The 20,727-nt window shown below is 47.8% G+C and overlaps 1 protein-coding gene across 1 annotated transcript in view; it reads right to left on the bottom strand.

Annotated features, from left to right (window-relative positions):
* PARP1 (poly(ADP-ribose) polymerase 1) overlaps nucleotides 1–15,806 on the bottom strand; it is a 29,009-nt gene extending 13,203 nt beyond the window's left edge. The window contains exons 1-10 of the mRNA XM_035562428.1: nucleotides 15,627–15,806; nucleotides 12,919–13,081; nucleotides 11,924–12,042; nucleotides 10,646–10,860; nucleotides 5,247–5,343; nucleotides 4,800–4,916; nucleotides 3,710–3,886; nucleotides 3,118–3,259; nucleotides 1,446–1,586; nucleotides 530–772 (exon numbers count right to left, since the gene is read on the bottom strand). Coding sequence (XP_035418321.1) covers nucleotides 530–772; nucleotides 1,446–1,586; nucleotides 3,118–3,259; nucleotides 3,710–3,886; nucleotides 4,800–4,916; nucleotides 5,247–5,343; nucleotides 10,646–10,860; nucleotides 11,924–12,042; nucleotides 12,919–13,081; nucleotides 15,627–15,746 — 1,534 coding nt within the window. The 5' untranslated portion in view covers nucleotides 15,747–15,806. The remainder of the gene's footprint in view (nucleotides 1–529; nucleotides 773–1,445; nucleotides 1,587–3,117; nucleotides 3,260–3,709; nucleotides 3,887–4,799; nucleotides 4,917–5,246; nucleotides 5,344–10,645; nucleotides 10,861–11,923; nucleotides 12,043–12,918; nucleotides 13,082–15,626) is intronic.
* Nucleotides 15,807–20,727: the final 4,921 nt, after the last annotated feature.

Genomic DNA, 20,727 nt, shown 5'->3' on the forward strand with positions numbered 1-20,727 from the left:
TGTACCATTTTTTCACCTAGACAGTAGATTAAAGTCACATTCGTGGTAGTGTTTAAATAGGATTTAAAAACCTCATAGGGAACATGTGGGACATTCAGTCCCCCAGAGATCCTGCTGCTGTGAAATAGTTTGGTAATAACACACCCAGTTGAGCAATAGAAATCAAAAGCTTGGGGAATATGGAAAAGAATGGGTTCTGAAGATAGGTTCTGAGCAGATCTAATGGCTTTCTTCACTTTCCAGCATGAATAATGTAAACTTGCTCGGCAGTCCTAAGGAATGCTATTGGTGTTGCATTTTTTTCCTTCCTTCATTAAAAAAATACATTCTATACTCACTACAACAGAGACCACTGCTTTGGTCTCCAGCATTTTCTCACATGTGAGCACGTTTTTTTATCTAAATTTATTATGAGAAAAAAAGTCAGAGAACTCTAGCAAAACAAGAGGCTGGACTATACCCAGGTTTCCTTTGTGCACACACACAGCATTAAACAGGCCCCTGGAGAAACAACTACATTGTTCATCACCTTGTTCTTCTTTGACCTTCCCAGCACTCTTTGTATGCTGGGGCTTGCTGCATTTCCCATCCACGGCCACCTCGTGGTGCTCCATTTTTATCTCTGCACCCCAAGGTGAAATTGCATGGATAGAAAGAAGCTCCTGAAAGCTCTTGCTGGAGGATTTCACATCCTGAAGAAACTCCTCTGAGACCACGCGGACTTTGGCCTCCTTCACTTCTTCCATCTTCTTGCTCATTTTCTCCAAATCCTCTGCATAAGCAGGGTGGGGAAGGGAGAGAAAAAAAAAAATAAATCAGTGAGGTTTCAGACTTCAGCCCCTACCTCTGGCCATGATTCAGGACTCCAAAGCTTTGAGGAAATACATTTCCACAACGTTCAAAACTGTAGCCTGCGCTAGAGCAGGAACACTTGTGTTTTACCTGGCTGGTCCAGCTCTCCCCTTCCTAGAGCTGGGCTGGGGCTGCCCTCTTGGGCATCCTACCAGGTGGGAGCAGATCTCCTACCTCAGCACCCAGTTTGGAGGTCAACACCAACAGAGAAAACACTGCCCTCAAACGCCCACAGTCAACTCCACAGCTTCTCCAAGGCAAGGGTGGCTTCTTCAAGGTCATAGTCCCCAGCACCTTTCAGTCCACCAACACTGGCTTGCACACCACCACGGTCTGCACAGGGATCTGAGCTTCAGCTGCTGCAAACCCAACACAGCCTTATGGCACAACCCACAAGGTTAACGTACTAGGTGAGTAAAACTTAAGAAGCACATGATGTCTTTACTTTTCCAAACACACTAAGGCAGTGTGCAGACACAAACACTCCTCCTAGTCCAAACACTAATGCACAGAGAGCTCTGAGGATGTGCACCCCCTCTAATCTGCTCAGCTCTGTGAGGAGCACTACCAGAAAGCACTGCATGGCTGCTCACTCTGTGTGCTGATGCACAGGGTGGCCTTGTTAGCTGTCGTCGTCATCTTTCCTCCCAACTCCTCCACAATGTTCTTCACTTCCTCCTTGTTCTTGGACAGCTTTCCAAGAGCCAGGATCTTCATGTTGGCCAGTGGTTTGTCTAGGGGTTTGGAAACAACACAGCACGTTAGTGACAAGCACAAAGCCCCCCCGACAAATAACAAACAGTAACGGACAGCATCCCACACACTCAGAATGATCAGCCCAGCTAGCAGGGAGACAAGGGTCCAAACAGGTCTGACCTGTGCTGAGGCAAGTGGGAGAAAGCTTCTGTTCCCCTAGGAGAGGCAACAAAACCCAGCTCACCCAACGAACAGAAGGGACAGAGGGCAGGAAAGATGGATATGTAGGCACATTATTTGCCTGGATTTTTTTTTCCTTTAAACAAAAATAAAAATTAAAATCAGTCTGCTTCAACACTGTGCTACTAGAGACTGTTCAGCTTCCCTCTTCATTTGATGCCTGGACAGCATGAAAGCTTCCGCCTCTACAAAAGGAAATCCGTTTTTGAAGAGCTGGAGAACGTTTGTGTCTCAAACAGCAGTGTTCCCATGTTACAATACATTTGAGTTTTGATCTTGTAGACAGTACAAAGTTGTAAGTTGGCTAAATCACACAAACCCCGTAACAAGACGGAAGCAAACTGGTAACCAGCTGCTGCTCCATCACATCATAGTGTGAACATTGATGCAGTGAGCTTCGCAATGTGGGTGGATCCAGGACACAGGAAATGTCTCAAAGCATATCTCCACTTCTAAAAGTAAGTGCTATTAACTCTGGTTGACCAACAGAGGTGTTTGTTCACCCCCTACCGCCCAGACACAAGTGAGTTAAGCTGCTAGCAAACAAAGCAACCTGGGCTTAATTCTACTTAACAGATTGAATTTACTTTCGTGGAACACTGGGGTTCGAATCAACTTACCAAGACATGAGTTACTTTGTCTTCATTGTTGAAATACCACAACTGGGCTAGAATTAGCTGGACAGAATTATTCCCACCCTTTTCACCAAGTAACAAACCCCCTACTCCCAAAACTATAGCCAGGACTAAAAAGACTAAACAAGCAAGAAGTCATCACACTTCTTAATGAACTAGCCAAATCACTAAAGGGTGTAACTTGTTCCAGTGTCCCAAGTGGAATTGCATCGTTCGCCAATCTGCAGGTTGGAGACAGCTTATCTTTTGTGCGCAATGCTAGTCAGTGGTTGTTAAGACCAAATCCAAACAGAGGATTTCAAACAACCTCTTGACCTTGAAAAGGTAACACTGGACATGGAATATGGACTATGGCACTACTAAGGACCCTGGATGTTCCCCAAGAAGTCAAGCAAGAAGGCATTTCACAGCAGATGTCACTTGGGACACAGGCCTTTACACTTCTAATTCATCACACGCATACCAAAACATACCCAAGAAGATTTGTCAGAAAACAACCAGGATCCCAAGTGCATGTCCCCAGGCAACCCACCATAACAGGGTCTACCACTGCTAGGAAGATGAAGCACATGAGACTCTGCTATGCTGTTTCTCACTACAAAATCTCAGTCACTCAGCAGCAGAACAGCAAACAGCATGCCTGTTCAGGGTTTTGATAGGAATGGCATTACACAACATCCTGAGCTCCACTCACCTTGGGGTGCAGAAACGGTCTCTGTTAAAGGAGCAGATGCATGTGGAGGAAGCGCAGAGTTCACAGTTGCAGCCTCTGGAGGGAATATCCTATCCTGTTTCTTACACTTAAATTTCTTGAGATAAGGAATTTCACGAAACTCCTGTGGGATGGAAGCATAGACAGACTTTAAAAACAACAAATAATATTAGAAAATGTAAAGGCTAAGTTGAGCATTGGTCAGATTTTGTCATTTACTGCAGATCTCAGAGAGGATTTCTGAGATACTCATATTCAGACAGGCAAAAACCCGGTTTACTGACAGGGAAACCAAAGCTAGAAGAGAGTAAATGACTAGTTTCAAATCAAATCAGCAACATCTCTTTTAATTTAGTGTTACTGGGAAAAAAAAGATGACTGTTGTATATTAGTTGTCTAGCCCTGTAGGGACGTAGCTGTGACAGGACCTCCCCACTGTCACAGTGGCTCAGCACTGCAGTGCACTCTTCTCCCTAGCATCCAACACTGACTGCTGTCTATTCAAACTCCCTACAAGAGGAAACATCAATTAAGAAGCATACTTCAGATCATCAATTTTGCAATTAATACCCACCTTCGGGATTACCCAGTCTTTCCTGTTGGGAGTCTGTGTTTTAGCAACGCACTTAGTCCAGGCAGTGATGTCCCCTGAACAGTAATATGCATCGCTCTTGAACACAAACTGCCCTTTACACTCCTCGCAGGGAAGCAGAGCTCCAAATGCCATCCCATCTGCCACTCGGTCCAAGATCTAAAGCCACAAAGAATATAAAACATGTCATGGCAGGAGTAAACTGGAAGCCCACATATTGCATTACACTGGGCTGGACAAGAAAATTATTGTAAAGTTGTTGGCACACAGACAGACTTTTCCAGTGCTTCATGTCACATGTACATTGCACATAAGCCAAGATTCTTTGCAAAATTATTTGATTTACAGTGCCTTAAAAAACATGGCATAAAGTTTCCCCAGTCACACCACACCTGTTCACTCGCATTCATGACTCACAGTATCTCCTATTTGGAGTCAGCATTCACGAGAGCATATCTACCACACAGCCCCTGACTGGACAGCAGTACAGGAATGGGAAAGAAGGAGATGAGTTACTGCATCTGAGCACAAGAACGTAGGTGGGAATGTAGGCTCAGACAAATCCCAGTTTTCCTGCCTTGAGATTTTCTTGACCATTTTGAATCTAGATAGTTCCCATCCAATCTACATCCCATCCATGTGGATGCAGGTCCACATCTTTCTTGTGCTGGGGGCCACAGACATGGTTGCAGCACTCCAGGTGGGGCCCCACAAGGTCAGAGTAGAGGGGGACAATCACCTCCCTCACCCTGCTGGTCACGCCTCTTTTGATGCGGCCTGGGACACAGCTGGCCTTGCAAGGCCAGAGACAAAAACAGGGACCAGTTGGGACACAGCAGAAAAATGGCACATCACTGAGACCAAAGCATTTAATCCAGCATCAGACACCACCATGCAGTGCCTTCATAAGCCAGTGTAATAGTAGTATCGTCAGAGTCCTGGGACAAACGGACTGGGGTTTGCACTTTTTTTTTCTCGTTAGGAACATGCTGCATGCTTGTGGACTGTGCAGCAATATCAGCGTGGGTTGGCTTCACTGAAGACCCAGCACACACCTAAATTTAGTACTTACGGCATTCTCCCCTGAAGGCACTTCCTGCTTGTTGGCAATCAGCAGCTCTTTCAGATCATTAGTGGAGCAGACCTTCCTCAGCTCATCCTTGATGCCCCAGATCAGCTCTGTCTGTTCCTGTTAACAAAAACCAGCAGCTCAGCTACTTGCAGTCAGTCACTAAGAACACACCTGAAACTGCAGTGTGTGGATGAGGTTTTAGCAAGCCCATGGGATCTTAAGGACAGCCTGGGAGACAGAGAGCAACAAGAAGCTCTGCCAAAAGGGAGAGTCACACGTTTTACCCAAACAGCTAGAACAGATTTTTAAAGCCACTCTGCACTGCAGCTCTGCTTTGTCTGGGCACCAGGTACAGTCCCTCTCCAGATGCCCCAGCTCTTCAGTTAGTACCTGACACTACACTCTTCTAACAAGGCAGTCTGTAGGATCTGATCAGCTAAAACTCACCTTCAGCTGTTTTTCCTGCTTTGATTCCTTCTCTTTCTCTTTTTTCTGCTTCTTTTTCACAGTCACATTTCCATCTACTTCTTCTCCTTTTCTCTTCCTAATAGAGAAAAAAAAACACAAACACCACACACACAAAGGTATTTTAATTTATGTTATGTTAATTTAAGTTATTTAATATTTATGTTACCAGAACTCAGTTTATTGACTGCTGATATCTGCAGGGACTTGAATGTCCTGAGTTATGTCCTGAGTTTTAGCAGGCAAGACCACTTTTCAAATTCTTCAATTCTAGACTGCAAACGTGTACTTGGTTCTGCAACAACAGCCACCTCAATCAGGTCACGCACACTTCGAGCTTTTCCACAAGATAACTGTGATCTGGCAGAAGAGCACAGAAAATACTACAACGCTGAGAGCTTCAGGCATACTCAGCCACACCTGTATTAATTACTCCAAAGGTATAGATAAAACTTACTGTGTATACTTATATCTCTCCACGTCCAAGGAGAGGTAGCAATGAAGGTTAAAAGACAGGACTATAGTGTCTTTCGGCTGAATCAACAGCTTCATTTTTCAGCTAAGACAGTGCATATTGAAATAAAGGACAGCAAACATAATACTTTAGTAAGTTAACACACCGGGAAACTTGATACTTCCCAGCTAGTTCCTCTTCAGCTTGGAATTAAGTCTGATCTCTGAAATCAGACAGGAGGAAGTTTCTACCTGTAAAGTACTCCCAGGCTGACAGCGGTTTTATGATGTACTTACTACCTTGCAGTTTTGTGTGATAAAATATACTGCTATTAGCTGGGCCCTCAGAGCTGCACTGGGAGAAGTTATAGAAAACTGTGCTCAAGAAAGATGAGGAAGCCAAATGAAAGCCAGGGGATTTTGGCAGACTTCTGAAGAACAACAGACCTCAGAGGAAGATCATTTACGTTTCCAGACTCCTGTCATCCCCTTGGTCCGCATGGCTTCAACACACATCAGTATCAATAAATCATCTCAGTGCATGTTCTCAACGTGAGGAAATAAAGTGAAATTTTATCCCATTTGAGGCAGGATGGACCTGGCACTTGAGGCACAATATGAGCACAGCTTGGACACCTTGCACTTCATTTTGACAGAGCTGCTATCCTTTGGAAACATCAGCCAGGAATCTTTTTTAAGTATGCAAATTCTAACTTTATAAGCTGTGGCTGATGGTTAAGTCAAAGTTAATGTTCTTGGTTGCCCTCCACAATTTTCAACACTTCATCTTCTAGTGCTTTGCTACCATTAAGATAAACTTAGTACAATAGCTTATTAGCTATAAAGCTGCAGGAGGATGTTGAAAGGTACTGTCCCTGAGGACCCTGCAAGTTCTAGGAAAAGTATCCTGGGCTTAAAATTGGGCCAAGATCTCATTTTATTTGCAGAAGCTACCATAGTCCTTTGTTAGCACCTCTGACCAAATTATGACTCAGACCGTTCTGCACATCTTTAAGGTGCTGAGTTTGCGGAAGACCTCGTCTCCCAGTTGTCCCCTTGCAAGGTCCAATCAGTCAGAGCCTGGGCTATGCTGCAAGGTTTGCTACCCCAGGGGACACACAATGGCTACACCAGGCTATCAGCATTTGCTTGCATTTTGCAAGAAATGGTCCCTATTCTTTATTAAACCACATAACAGGAACCAGCGTGGCAAGAATGGATTCAGCACAAGCACAGCTGTGCCTTCAAAGGTTCCCAGACCTCGCAAGTCCCCTCTCCTCCCTTTGGCTGCAGCCCTCACTAGGAGCAAGGCCAGAGCATCCACTGAGCCTCAGCACAGCATGGAAAACAAAGCGCTCACCGTGAGAATCACGGCTCCTGAATTTTTACCTGAATCAGAGGTACACAGCATAATCTGGGAAAAACACATCAGCCTGAGCACAAAGCGCCCTGCTGTACCTTCCCAAGCCAGAGGGCTTAATCACGCAAGTATTTAGGATGGGTGCCCAAGTGCTGTGTATCTGCAGTCTCTCTCCCTTGGCAGGCTGAGAGTCAGGCTGCCTCCAGCAGGCCAAGACTCATGGCTGTGTAGTAACTTGTCTGAAAAGAGGAAAGCCAGGACTCAAACCACTGGAAGGCAGTCACCCTGCTGAGATGCCTTGGGACCAAGGGAAAGCATCCAAATCCCAGCAGGAACTTGCACTTTTGGCAACTTCTCAGAGCTAAGGGGACAGCAGGTTGCTTTCCACGTACAGAGCAGTTGCTGTACCTGATCCAGCCACTCAAACTGCAGAATGAGAAGGATCATCTGGATTGCAGAGGCATAAAGCTGCAGGCTTCTCGCTTTCTCTTTTGTCCCTGGCTATGCTGAAGACTTAAAGTAAACACTAATCATTATTTTATAGTTTGAAGAAGGGATAGACAAAGCTGAATTCACCTCCCGTCTGCACAGAATTGCAAGTTTTAGAACTGACAGAACAGATCCTCACTGACACGGAAGCCACAAGCCATCCTTGGGACCAAACACCACGCGCTGCCAGCAGCAGCCAGGTGCTACTGCGTACACCCTTTCTCCTGCTGGGGAAGGGACAGTTGAGGCACTCAACACATAGGGTCCAACAGCTTGTTTAGAAGGACTGGTACTTAGCATCCAATGCAGAACACTTCTCACCTCCCTGGTAGATACAGAAACACAAGGCCTACCCAGACTTTCAAGAGGACGAAGAGGAAGATGAACTGGCACACTCTAGCCTGGCCCTTCCTTACCATCTACTCTGTTTTTCACATTCTCCTTACAACGAAAATGAAGAGGTAAGGACAGTCAGAGCAACCCTGGATAAAGCAAGCAGCTGATGCAGGGGGGAGCTGGTACCCCCTTCCTTTCTCTCCGTGAAGCACTTGCAGACTGTTGCTGACCTGACCCTCTGCCTCAGTCTGCAGTTATTCAGGTGCTACCTGATGGCACCTCCAGAACGAGGCTTCGTTCCTGTCCTGAGCAGCAATTCTACTCGAGCAAGCAATGCAGAAAACATTGCAGAAATAATGCAGATAGCATTAAAGATCAAAGCAGGAGGGCAAAAACACATGCTACCAAAGAAGCACAATGAAAAGGACAAGGCAAGCTGCCACTGCATTTCCTACACCAGTACATGAGTGCACCTGCTGCAGAGAGGCCACTGGGAAGGACACAAGACCCTCCTTCCCCAAGCCTGCAAAATGCTGGCACTCAGGCAGGACAGCCTGCAGCCCAGGGGAGGGTCAGCATGTCTCGCCCAGCGCCGACCAAGAAAAGCCACCAGGATTCTCGCAGGAAGCTTTCCTATTTTTTCTCCCTCAGAGGGAAGGGATTTCCCCATCCCATTCTCAGTAACCCTGCTCAGTGCCTCAGTTTTACTAACCTGCAATACAGATGTCACACCACCACCCTTTTAGAAAGGGCTGATGGGGCAGCCCAAGTTGGAGCTTCTCTGCAGAGTATGGGCCAGACATGCAGAAGCAGGACATGAATTTGGATACGTCATATCTGAATTGCAGACAACACCTGACTCAGGATGTAATTTGGATGCAGCACAGGTAGAGATAACTTTAAAGTTCATTTTCAGAATCTCACCTGTAACAGATGCTCTAATGCCGTTTTTGCGAGAAGATGCAATTTCTGTCATTAATTTCTGTTATCTGACTGAACACACAAGATGAATGACGGGAGGTAACTGTGTCTCATTCAAGCTTCTGGGCTGTTGGTTTTTTTTTGTTTTTTGTTTGTAGGGTTTGCTTCTTCAGAACTTGTCTGCTTTTTGGCAGACAGTCACCAGGTAGGAAGCACACCCACACCTCTCTCCCCTGTTTATAGTCCCATTCATTCAGTTCATTTGACAGACAGCTACTTTTCCAATTGATTCTTAACACCCTTGTCTCAAGCACGCAACCCAAACAGCAGAAGAAAGGTAGTGCAGATCACAAGAGCCAGCCAGCACCCTCACAGTTGAGGGGTTTGCTCATGTGGTGCTTAAAGAGCAGAAAAGATCAGATGTTCTGCTGCTTTTCTGGCATGAGGTCAAGGTTCACATTACCTTACATCACCAGTCTAAGCTTTTTTCCATTGCAATTCTAGGCTTTTATTTACACAGCGACTTGGCAAACTACTCTGTGGCCTATCTTTCCAAAGCCTTAGTATTTGTGCAAGTATGTGAAAACACCGTACTTCTACTTATAGCCTGCAACACACGCAGAGGGAAAGTGCCTGTGTGAAAAGGTAAATTGGCAGGGAGTCACAGACAGCTCGTCTCAGCCTGAAAGGCCACAGCCTGCAGCAGTTCAGCTGAACAAGCCAGTTGGTGCAGAACCCAACAGGGCTCACGGAGCAGCACCCATTTGCATGGCGCTGCAGGACCCTCCCCATGGCACCCGAGCCACTGCTGAATGCTTCTGGAGCAGCTGCTTGCCAAACAAGAACAAAGCATGGAAGTTGAATGGCATCCTCTTAACAACACACATCAGTTTACACAAGCCGCGCTGTTACCTATAACCAAGGACAACACTGAGATACTCAAAAGGCTCTGAATCATGCCCGTCAGCCACCTACTTACAGGACCAAAACCAACAAAGACCACACAGATTTGACTTGACTGCATCTTTTCAGAAGCCAGTGTCAGTCTCACTGGGCAGTTTCACAGTGAATCCTTATAAAAGTAGAGCTGAATTCAGTCTACAAGGTACGTGGAAAAGCCCAACATCTTACAAAGACGTCATCTTTCCTGTTTGTAGAACCCAGCAATACCTTACGTTTCCTCCTTCATGGGAAAAAAAAATAAAATTCAAACAAACGCCTCCGCTATCAGAAAAAGATCGACCAAAGCTAGCAAGCCACCCTGAAAGGCCTCTCTGTTAATACAACTTCTTTCAAGAGCCTCCATTGAAAATTTCAGTGCCAGGCGATACAATTTCAGTTGTACCACAAAAGATTTTGCCAACAAAAACATCCAAGTGTGAACACTAGGCAGCCAACAAGCAATGTTATCAGACTCAGCATCTGTCACAGATCAGCAGTACGTAGATGAGATATCAAATCAACTGTCTAGCAAGTGGTTAGACCAGAGGAACCACCGCTGATAACAGCATCACACAAGGAGGTGCAGAGCCCAGCATCCATTTGTATTAAGCACACATTTTAGGGCCAAAAGCCCTGCATCAGTTCTACAAGTCACAGCTGCTGGTCTCTGCGTTCCCCTCGCGGAAGTCACAAGGGCAAGTGGACTATAGCCTCCCAGGGACGGGGAATTGGTCTGTTGCCATTTACCTAACGCCAGAGGAATACCTCATCATCCTACAGCTGCTATTCTTTTAACAGAGACACAATAATGACACAACACATTCATCACAGATGTACGCGAAGGCAAGTAACAACACAACCGGTTGCATTCCGCACATACCCTTCACTCTTGGTAGCTGGGAGCTGCTTCTTCAGAGTTTCTTTATCTTCAGCTTTCAGGATGCCGAAGCCAAGGAGCTGGGTGGCCCCGTATGCAGGGAGGAAACCCAGCTCTGCTCGGCGGCTCACAAAGCAGTCTGGGTGATACCAGTTATCGATCATTCCCAGCTGTGGTTTTTCAGGATGTACCATCTTCTTGGAAATCCGAATCTGTCCCTAGAGCAGGTTAAAGAGACAAAGCAATCGTTAGGCTGCTCTGGAAAGAGCAGGATATCAGTAAGCTCATTACCAACCTGATGCTTCCTAAACACCTGCGAAATAGTAATGGTTCCTTCACCAATGCCTGCAGCTATTGCTCAAGCCCTTCCCTACAGTTCCTCTGCTTCCACTAATACTCTTTCTAGGTTGGAAAAAACATCCTTTTAAGTAATTTTCTGTTCAAAAAACATCCAAAACAGGTAATCCTGTAGTCTTTACTCCTTCAACTCCCTGACTGCCAGTTAACTTGAAGAAGCAAAGATCACATCACCAAACCCCCTGCAGGCAACTCTGAATAATTAGTTTACATTTTAACCAGTCAAACATCAGTGCTAATACTATCTAATCCCCTCTAACTGCAAATTACTTTTCAGATGCCCCAGAAGTAGTCGTTCCACGTAGTTTTAGACTGCAATACTTCATGCTCCAATGAAGAAATGCCTACACTCCAGCCACGGATGCTTCTGCAGACAGAGGTATATCAGCACTGGTGTTTGACCCTCATCAACTTTACCAAATTGGCAGGTCTATTCACACCTACCACAAGCTCACAGCTTCATTTCACCAACTGCCTTTAAAAGCAGAGCAACGAGACATGCTGAAATACAGGGCAGCATCGTTAATTAGTCGCATCACCGTTTTTGTCTGCTTCAGTGGAGCCAATACAGATGCTCTGCACACAAACAAAGGAGGAAGAAGAGGCTTACACCTTTGCAGTGCTTCGACAGGCAGGAAAAGACACCTGTCTCTTCCTACCAAAAATACTGGCGAGTGGCGTTCCAGCCTGCTCAAAAGCCCAGGCAAAAGGAAGCACTGGCAGGTCTAAAGCCCAGGCTCCAGTGCCTGAAAGATGCCTTTGTTGTCACATGTCCAGCACACAGCTGCTTCTCAGACACAGAAATGCAGCTCGAAGTGCTTTCCGTATGCAAAATGGATAGGAAGCAAGTAAAAAAGCCACTGCTGGAATTGGGACTGGTGGGAGAAAAGACAAGCAACAGAGAATTAAAGAAAATCTTCTTACCTTTTCTATTTTCTGTTCACAGCCTTTGCAAGTACTCCTGTTAGACTTCGCATATTCCGCAGCAAAGTCATTTAGGCTCTTCTCAGCCTTGCCACCTCCTTCCTGGTCCCCTCCTTTTCCTGGAGAACAAAGGCAAACACAGAGCTCAGCTTTAAATGTGATCCTCCCCCACTTTTAAAAAAAATCTCCTCTATACCAGATTGTTAGCAGTCTGCATTAATAAAACCTCTGCAGTCCAGCAGTTCATCTATCAAGAATCTGCATTCAGAGCAAGATAAGCGGTCCATGCTCAAAAGCACTGTTAAAATAGGATTATTCCTTTAAGCGAACAAGTAGCAATTGTACAGGATTGCACCTCTGGAAGTCTTTAAAAATCACCAAGTAAGCACAGAGCTGACACCTTTTACCTCTCTCCTGAAAGTTGTGTAAAATGAGGTCTTACTGAAGACCGACTGTAACAAGTCACAAACATCTCTGCTTCACAAGAGAACTCTTCTCAAAACAGATGTGTTCTAAGTGCCAGCTTTTTTGTATTATTACATTTCAACAGGCAGACATCAGCCTAAAACTGCTCAGCATCCTTGGTTTACAGAGTGACTTGGGGTGTTTGGTCTGGTCTGTACTTAGACCCTCCTCACTTGCTCCAACTCTGTTGTGTAAGAATTTCAAAGAGCTACCATAACCACACATTGCAGTGAAGATACCATCAATACAGCACATGACAAGAACGTTCATTAATACTGAAGAACTGAAAACAAAATACAACAGTGTTAAAAACAACAAATATTTGGCAATATGTCTGCCAACTGCCTTGGCTTTTTTTTTTCCTCCTCTAAGAACATTCATACTGCCAGTGTCCTAGCCCTGGAGTGCAGCGGCACCACAGAAATTCTTCTGACATCACTTGCTAAGAGGGATGTGGCTATCGAATAACCATAATAATAGCTTGAGAAGAGAGAACATTGTTCCAGCTGAACCTCCGAACCTCTGCATACCTCCTCCAGGGCCTCCAGTTTCAATGGCTTTCTTGATTTTCTCCTGATCTTCCCACCGAAGCTCAGGAAAGCCATCAATGTCTGTGTGGGACACAATCCGAGCCCGCTTCCAGAAGCAGCTGTAGTGGTGCCAGTGAGGGACTTTGCCATCAAACATGGGTGACTAGGAAAAAAGCACATTAGGCTAAGATGAAGCGACTCAGAACCAAGGCAGGGAGTGGAGGGAGATAAAATAAGAATGTCTGGGTAGACATTATTTATTTATTTTAAAATTAACACCTAGACGTGAATTAGGAAAAGCCTAAGAAGAAAATGTAGTGTGACAGACAAGCTGCCAACAGAGAGATCCCAAAGGGCACAGATGCGGAAGGAACAATGAGACCATCACTGAGCTCCTCAGCCCATCCATATTTCTCAAGACAAAAAGGCTACAGCCTCCACATGGCTATACCGACCCCTAGCAGACGAGGAAAAGATTTTTTCTCAGTAAGAATCAGTCCTTCTGCAGTGATGAGCAGAGCAAAACAGAGGTTGTGGAGAAAGCAGCACAAGTAACAACGCTTGACTTATCTGCTACAACCTCTTCTGAGACTCTTGTAGCAGAAGAGGCCGCTGGTCTCTCTCTGTAAGACCACCAAGTGCAACACACCGTCCCTCCCAGGACCACTTCTCAAGCAAACTGACTCGCAACCTGAAGAAATTCCTAAGCGGGCTGCAGAAGGCAGAGGCAAAATTTGAAGGGAATGCCAGAACCCAAAGTCCTGCATCAGGACAGAACCATAACCGAAGTCTTCCCCAAACAGCAGCTCTGGAGCTCTCTCTCCAGCCTCGTCACGGGAGCGCTCTGCTTTGTTATGACTCAGACATACTAGGTACCAACCTGTCACCGTTCCAGTTACCCATCAGACCAAATAACTGTGCAGCGGTTTGGCTCCGAGCAATGCACACAAACACCTGCTGTACTAACAACACTCGGTGTTGTGTTATTATTATTACTGATGATACAGGATTACTGACCTAGGAAAGCATTCTACATACCACTCAGCAACTCAAGGGATGGCTCTGAGCTGAAAAATCATCAAAGAGTTTCATGCAGGGGCAGTAAGGAGGCAGAAAGGGCTTCAAAGATGGGAGCCCCAGTGACAGCCCAACCATCAACCAGAACTGTAAAAGGACATTCCTATTTCTAGCCAGACTCTTCCCACAATCAGATTATATGGTTACCCTTGTAGCACCACAGCCACGCAGCTGCCACATTGGGGCTGCTCTCAACACGCCTGGAAGGCGCACATACCTCTGGCACTCAAAGTCAGACGCTCCTAAGCTATGGGCTCATGTTTGGTGTTTTCCTGGAGAACTGTTCACGGTTCTGTCCCTAACACAAAGGTTTTAGGGGCACCAGTCGCTAGGGTGCACAGAAGGGGGCAGATCTCCTTCACCACTTGAGTCGCACACCCGAAGCATGACTTCTCTCCGTGCGGGCAATGGAACCTCCAGGCAAACTAAACTTAGGTTTATACAATTTCTCTCCACCACAGTTTCCTAAATAAGCTATGAAAAAAAAGAGAGACCAATTTGCTTTCTGGCTGTGCACGTAGATAACAAACCGCCAAGTTCCAGGTGGAAGCAAAAGTCAAAGTCATGATGGTGCTGGAAGCCCTGGGTGCCCACACCATGCCAAATACTGGAAATCACACTTCCATGCAGAGTTCTTCAGGTAGGAATCCAAAAGAAAAGAGCAGATGCAGTAAAAATGGCACCAAGTTGGTGACTTGCCATGGGTCTCCTTTTAATCTCTTCTGCATCATCTGCAGAAAACCTGAGCACACTTCATGTGGCTGCTTGCAGGGTATTTTTCCAAGAGAAAAGAAGGGATCACAGCGCACTGGTGAAATTCAGGCCCTGAGCTTGGGGGTGATGCTCAGAAGCAAGGTACAAAAAGTAAAAAAAAAATAAGGAGGGAGGAGAGAGCCTTTCACAGAAAGGATCAAGCAAATTCAAGAGTTTTGAGAAAAAAATTGCAAGTGGATTGCAAGCAGTTGGCAAAAGACCAGTAGCTTTAGGGAGACGGTCGGCCGAAAAGGAGCGGCTCCATGAGGGATGCCACAGATCCGATTGCACAGATCCGCTCATCCACCAGGAGATCACTTGATAAACTTAACCCGACCTAAAGAAACGCTGCCCCTCTGCCTGGCCGAGCACCCAGAGGTAAGGCATGTTAAAATCTAAGGTCCTGCGCTGAGGAAGCGCAGCCTGCCTCAGGTCAGGTCAAGCTGCTGTGTACATGCACGAAAGGGAGGAATGACCAACGAGGGGGAACGGGAGAAAAGCAGCGAGGGCACGGGTGAAAGAGGAGGAGAGTGACAACCGAGGGCAGCCAGAAACAAGAAGAGGAAGCGGAAACGCATGCAGCAGCGCTGCCGCCCGGTCAGACATCCTTCCCAGGGGACTGCCTCCGAGGCACAGAGGCGAAGGCGGGTTTCCCCTGCGGGAACCAGCCCCAGGCCCTTCCCTCCCCCTCCCCGCCTCCCGGGGCCCGGGGGGCAGCGCCGTGTCCCCCCCCCCCCCGCCCCGCCCCGCCCCTCGCGGGGCCTGGAGCCGCGGCACCGCCCCGGGGCGCTCAGCACGGGGCCCCGGCCCCCAGCAGTCCCCGCTGCTCCGCCCCGAGCGCGGCCCTCAGCGCCGGGCCGGGCCGGGCCGCGCGGTACCTGCACCATGAGGGCGAGGCGCAGCGAGTCCTTGGCGATGCTCTCGCCGCACTTCTTGCAGGAGGCGCGGCCGCTCTTGGCGTACTCGGCCCGGTACAGCTTCTCCGACGGCTCCGCCATCCCTGCCGCCTCCCGCCGCCTCCCGCCGCCGAGCCGCCCCGCCCCGCCCCGCGCGAGGCGGCACGAGCCGAGCGCCGAGCAGCGCCCCGCAGCCGGGGCCCGGCCGGATCCGCCGCTCGGCCGTCGGCGCGGCGCGCCTGGCAGCGCCTCGAACGTTCCGCCGCGGCGTGTGGGGGGGCGGGGACGGGAGGCGCGGGCACGTGGCGGCGGGAGCGCGGGCCGCGCGCCGCGGCGCGGACCCGCCCCTCAGCGCGGGCGCCCCCTCAGCGCGGGGGGGGGAAGGGGGGGGCGCGGGCGGTGCTGACGGGACCCGGCCCCCCGCCGGGTGTGAGGCAGGTGCCGAGTGCCGCTGAGAACCGCACGCGCAGCCCGTGTGGGCCGTGAGCTGTTAGCGCCCCCTGCTCCTCTCGTCCCGTCCACCCCCCGGGTCGGCAGGCGTTTGCTGCGGATGCAGTCAGCGTTTCAGTGCACGACAAACCCTGTGATGGCGTGCGGGCAGCAGCAGGGCGGGGGGCGACAGGAGAGCTCTGCCACGAATGCATCGCTGCGGTTTGAGGGAATGAGGAAAAAAAAAATCGCTATAATGCACTAGGTGGTGCTGCGTGCCCGCAGGCAGATACATATGCTCAATATAGCAGCACCACACGACCACCACGCTGCCCTCACTGCACCTAACTACTTCCCTCAGACGTTCCTGAACCAGGCACCGGGCATTCAGAGGCAGATCACCACACGGAGTCTCACGCTGGAGAGAAGACCCAGGAGATGTGATCGGGACCCAGAGGTGGTGCCCCCACATGACACCCAGCACGCCTGCCAGGGTCTCTGTCCAGTTTAAAGCGAAGCGAGGAGTTGCGTGCACCCATTTCAACAAATACACCGCTCCATCAGTTTTCATAAAAGCAAACTACGCACATACAAAGGTCCCAAGTCAAGGCAATGGGTTATTTAACCCAGGTCCTGTCTCTCCCAGTGTGCAAGCAAGCAGTGGTTGCTCTCCCAAACATCTCCCAGCCTCCTGGGGTTTCCTGCATAATGTCTCCCTAGGGGGAATTGTTCTTCCATGAGTTTGTCCAGCTCCTCTGAAAACACTCTTCTGTTTATACAACATTTATTTACAGAGTACCAGAAAAGGAGATACGGCTTCTTGTTAGTGTTTCCTCCTGCTGGGGCCATTTTCACTCCTAAGGCAAGGCAGCACTTTCTAAATACTAATGTGCTGCTATACAACCCACATCCTAGAGACCAGCAGGGGATCTGTAAAATATCATGAAGTGGCCTACAGAACTATACACAGACATTCACAGGCATGTAAACATGAAAGCATGGAAAAGAAAAATGACAGTAACAAATGGCTGTTCAAAGTTTAGCCTTTGTTGTTGTTGTTGTGAAGACAAGCCACTAAATAAACACTATACAAAATGGGTTTTAATGGATTTTCTTTTTAAAAGGGGGTAGGTGGTTCTTTAGGAACGAGTTCAAACACAGAGCTTGAAAGGATCAGGTTAGAAGCTCTGTGTATTTTACCTTATTTTGAGAATTGGTGTACTGGAGTTTGTACAGTTATAACCAGTGTAAGTCTTTCTGAAACAGGAATGTCTACACAAAGAATTACACTGTTAGTCTTCTAACTTTAATAACATGTAATTTGCTCTGTAGACAAACTGTCATCCTGATTTGTGGTGTTACGTTTGCCAGGTCCTGTTAGTCCCTGCTGTAAATCTAACGGTCTCAGATGGCTTGCCTTTGTCACATCTTTGTTTCTCAAGTGCGACACATGGATCATAACATGTCCCCCTTCACCTCTCACATGCCAGCAAGGGACTAGTGAGTTAGTGCTCACACAGGGCCCTCAATAATGCAAATGGCACCGAGGATACTAGGTTTTGTTGCAAACCAGAGGATGCTCTGGTGGCAACTGTGAGATGCAGCGCCTGCAAGGCCAGTTTCCTAGGCAACCATCCATTTAAGTAAATCTGGTATTTTAGAAGCCCCAGTATTTGGCTGCTGGGTTTTACAAGACGCTGCAGCAACAACAGTTAAAGAGGGTATGATTTTTGTGTTTCCATGCAGGCTCTCCACATATCTAACAATATTCCTGTGTCAGTGGACTGCCAACTTTTGGGATCCTGCTAGATGACGAGTGCCATGGGGACATGCGAGACCAATGTTTTGTTTTTCCTTTCTGTTACCAGAGCAGGAATTGTGAGCTAGAGAAAGTTTAGAGAAGACAGAGCCAGACCCTTTGGAAAGGTGTACGCTAGAAGGATGAAAGGCAATGGACACAATCTGGAAGAGAAAATTTTGACTTTGGTATCAGGAAAAAATATATCCTCGTGAGTGTGATAAAGAAATGGAACAGGTGCACAGGGAGGCTGTGGGATCTCCATCCTTGGAGATATTCAAAACTCATTTGGACAAGGCAACCTGGTGTTGGTGGACTCAGTTCAAGCAGAAGCCTACAGTGGTCCTTGTACATCTGCCCCAATCTGCGGCTCTGTTATGAAGCCTATTAGCAACACAGGAAAAACAAAGTAATCATTTCCACATTTTCCTGAAAGAGCAGTAATTCTTGTGTTCCTGGTGCAGAACCAATGGAGTAATATGGCATTTAACGTCATAGCCAAGGAGAAAGAGTCATAAGCTATATACAAAGGCATAAAGCAGAGGGGCCAAATCCTGCCAGTAGCTGAGCACATGCATCAACCTTAACAGAATTTGAGGTTGTTCACCATCTTGTAAGATCACATTTTAGGAAAGGGAACCAGTGTGAGATCCTTTTCACACTAAAGTACGTGTAAAAATGCCCATCAAGTTCAGTGAATGCAACCATGGATGCCTCACTTTCCAAGCTCAGAATGCACATTGTGTTGGAGGCTGATAAAGTGCAAAGTACTTCACAACGTCCATTTTTGTAGCTAAAAATGGAAAGCGCACCCAGAAAGGTGATATGGTGATCCTGAAGGGAGCTGGCTGAACTGGCTGCTCGTGGCTTGGACTGGCGTACGCTTCATTGGGTTAAAAACTGGCTGGATGGCCGGGCCCAAAGAGTTGTGGTGAATGGAGTCAAATCCAATTGGAGGCCGGTCACTAGTGGAGTCCCCCAGGGCTCAGTACTGGGGCCGGTCCTCTTTAATATCTTTATCGATGATCTGGATGAGGAGATCGAGTGCACCCTCAGTAAGTTTGCAGACAACACCAAGTTAGGTGCGTGTGTCGATCTGCTCGAGGGAAGGAAGGCTCTGCAGGAGGATCTGGATAGGCTGGAGCGATGGGCTGAGGCCAACCATACGAAGTTTGACAAGGCCAAGTGCCGGGTCCTGCACCTGGGGCGCAACAACCCCAAGCAGAGCTACAGGCTGGGAGATGAGTGGTTGGAAAGCTGCCTGGCAGAGAAGGACCTGGGAGTATTGGTTGATAGTCGGCTGAATATGAGCCAGCAGTGTGCTCAGGTGGCCAAGAAGGCCAACAGCATCCTGGCTTGTATAAGAAGCAGGGTGGCCAGCAGGGCTATGGAAGTGATTGTCCCCCTGTACTCGGCTCTGGTGAGGCCGCACCTCGAGTACTGTGTTCAGTTTTGGGCCCCTCGCTACAGGAAGGACATGGACGTGCTCGAGCGAGTCCAGAGAAGGGCGACCAAGCTGGTGAGGGGTCTGGAGAAAAAGTCTTACAAGGAGCGGCTGAGGGAGCTGGGGTTGTTCAGCCTGGAGAAGAGGAGGCTCAGGGGCGACCTTATCGCTCTCTACAGTTACCTTAAAGGAGGCTGTAGGGAGGTGGGGGTTGGTCTGTTCTCCCACGTGCCTGGTGACAGGACGAGGGGGAATGGGCTAAAGTTGCGCCAGGGGAGGTTTAGGTTGGATATCAGGAAGAACTTCTTTATGGAAAGGGTTGTTAGGCATTGGAATGGGCTGCCCAGGGAAGTGGTTGAGTCGCCATCCCTGGAGGTCTTTAAGAGACGTTTAGATGTTGAGCTTAGTGATATGGTTTAGTGGAGGACTTGTTAGTGTTAGGTCAGAGGTTGGACTAGGTGATCTTGGAGGTCTCTTCCAACCTAGATGATTCTGTGATTCTGAGTCTGAAATCACAACCATTTCCCGTCACTTCCCTCTCCTACTGGCCTCGGCTGTTCTGAATAGCTTTCTGACTTCAGTGAACTTTCTCAGCAAAAGCTGTTTTCACATTGGGTTTCAAATCCCACTCAAGCTCTTCTTTACAGAGGAAAGACACAAACACCAGCTTGTCTCTTTTCAATCAAGGAACATGCAGTGCCAGAAGATGAAGCATGAGATTCTTTACTTTTGATTGAGGCTCATTAGTGTTTGCTCTAAAGAACACTAGAAAAAATTCACTGGGTATTCAAACCAGAAATTGCCTGAACTCACAACCAGAGCACTGTTGCTTGAAGGAACTGGGCTGCCTGGTACAACTCCAGAGGTTTTCAAACACTTGTTTGGACATCTCATTGATGGGTGAGGAGGGAAGCCCATTGAAGGCAGTTGCTTCTAACTTGCTTTAAAAGCAGCAGAAGTCTCTGCATTTAGGAATCTACAATAATAATAATAATAATAAACAACAAAAAATCATGTATTGGAAGAAGTATGTTTCTGCCTTTCTGAGTTCCTCTGACCTTTGCAGTAAGAAAACCAGTGAGATGAGGATCAGGAATTCCTACTGCACTCTGCAGCGGTGGCTGCTGTCAGAAACTTACCTCCGTATTTCTGAGCAGGGGAGCCTCAAGGACTGTGGCCTGGCGATGGCTACAGGAGGCTTCAAGTTAGATAGCACTGGGGACTGAAGTCCTTCCCTCCCTTGAGGACTCTGTTGCCCTAGTCCTTAAGTCCAGCCATGAGAGCGCTTTGGCTGTCCATGTGTTTCCTGAGCAGGACAGGCACAGTCCCCTTCTACAAACTCACGAGTCCCTTACCAGGCAACTTCAAAAGCATGGGGCCACCGCATTCTGCTCACAGTTGGCAGCACAGAG

Source organism: Cygnus atratus, chromosome 3 (genome assembly GCF_013377495.2).
Source record: "Cygnus atratus isolate AKBS03 ecotype Queensland, Australia chromosome 3, CAtr_DNAZoo_HiC_assembly, whole genome shotgun sequence".
NCBI classification, from domain to species: domain Eukaryota; kingdom Metazoa; phylum Chordata; class Aves; order Anseriformes; family Anatidae; genus Cygnus; species Cygnus atratus.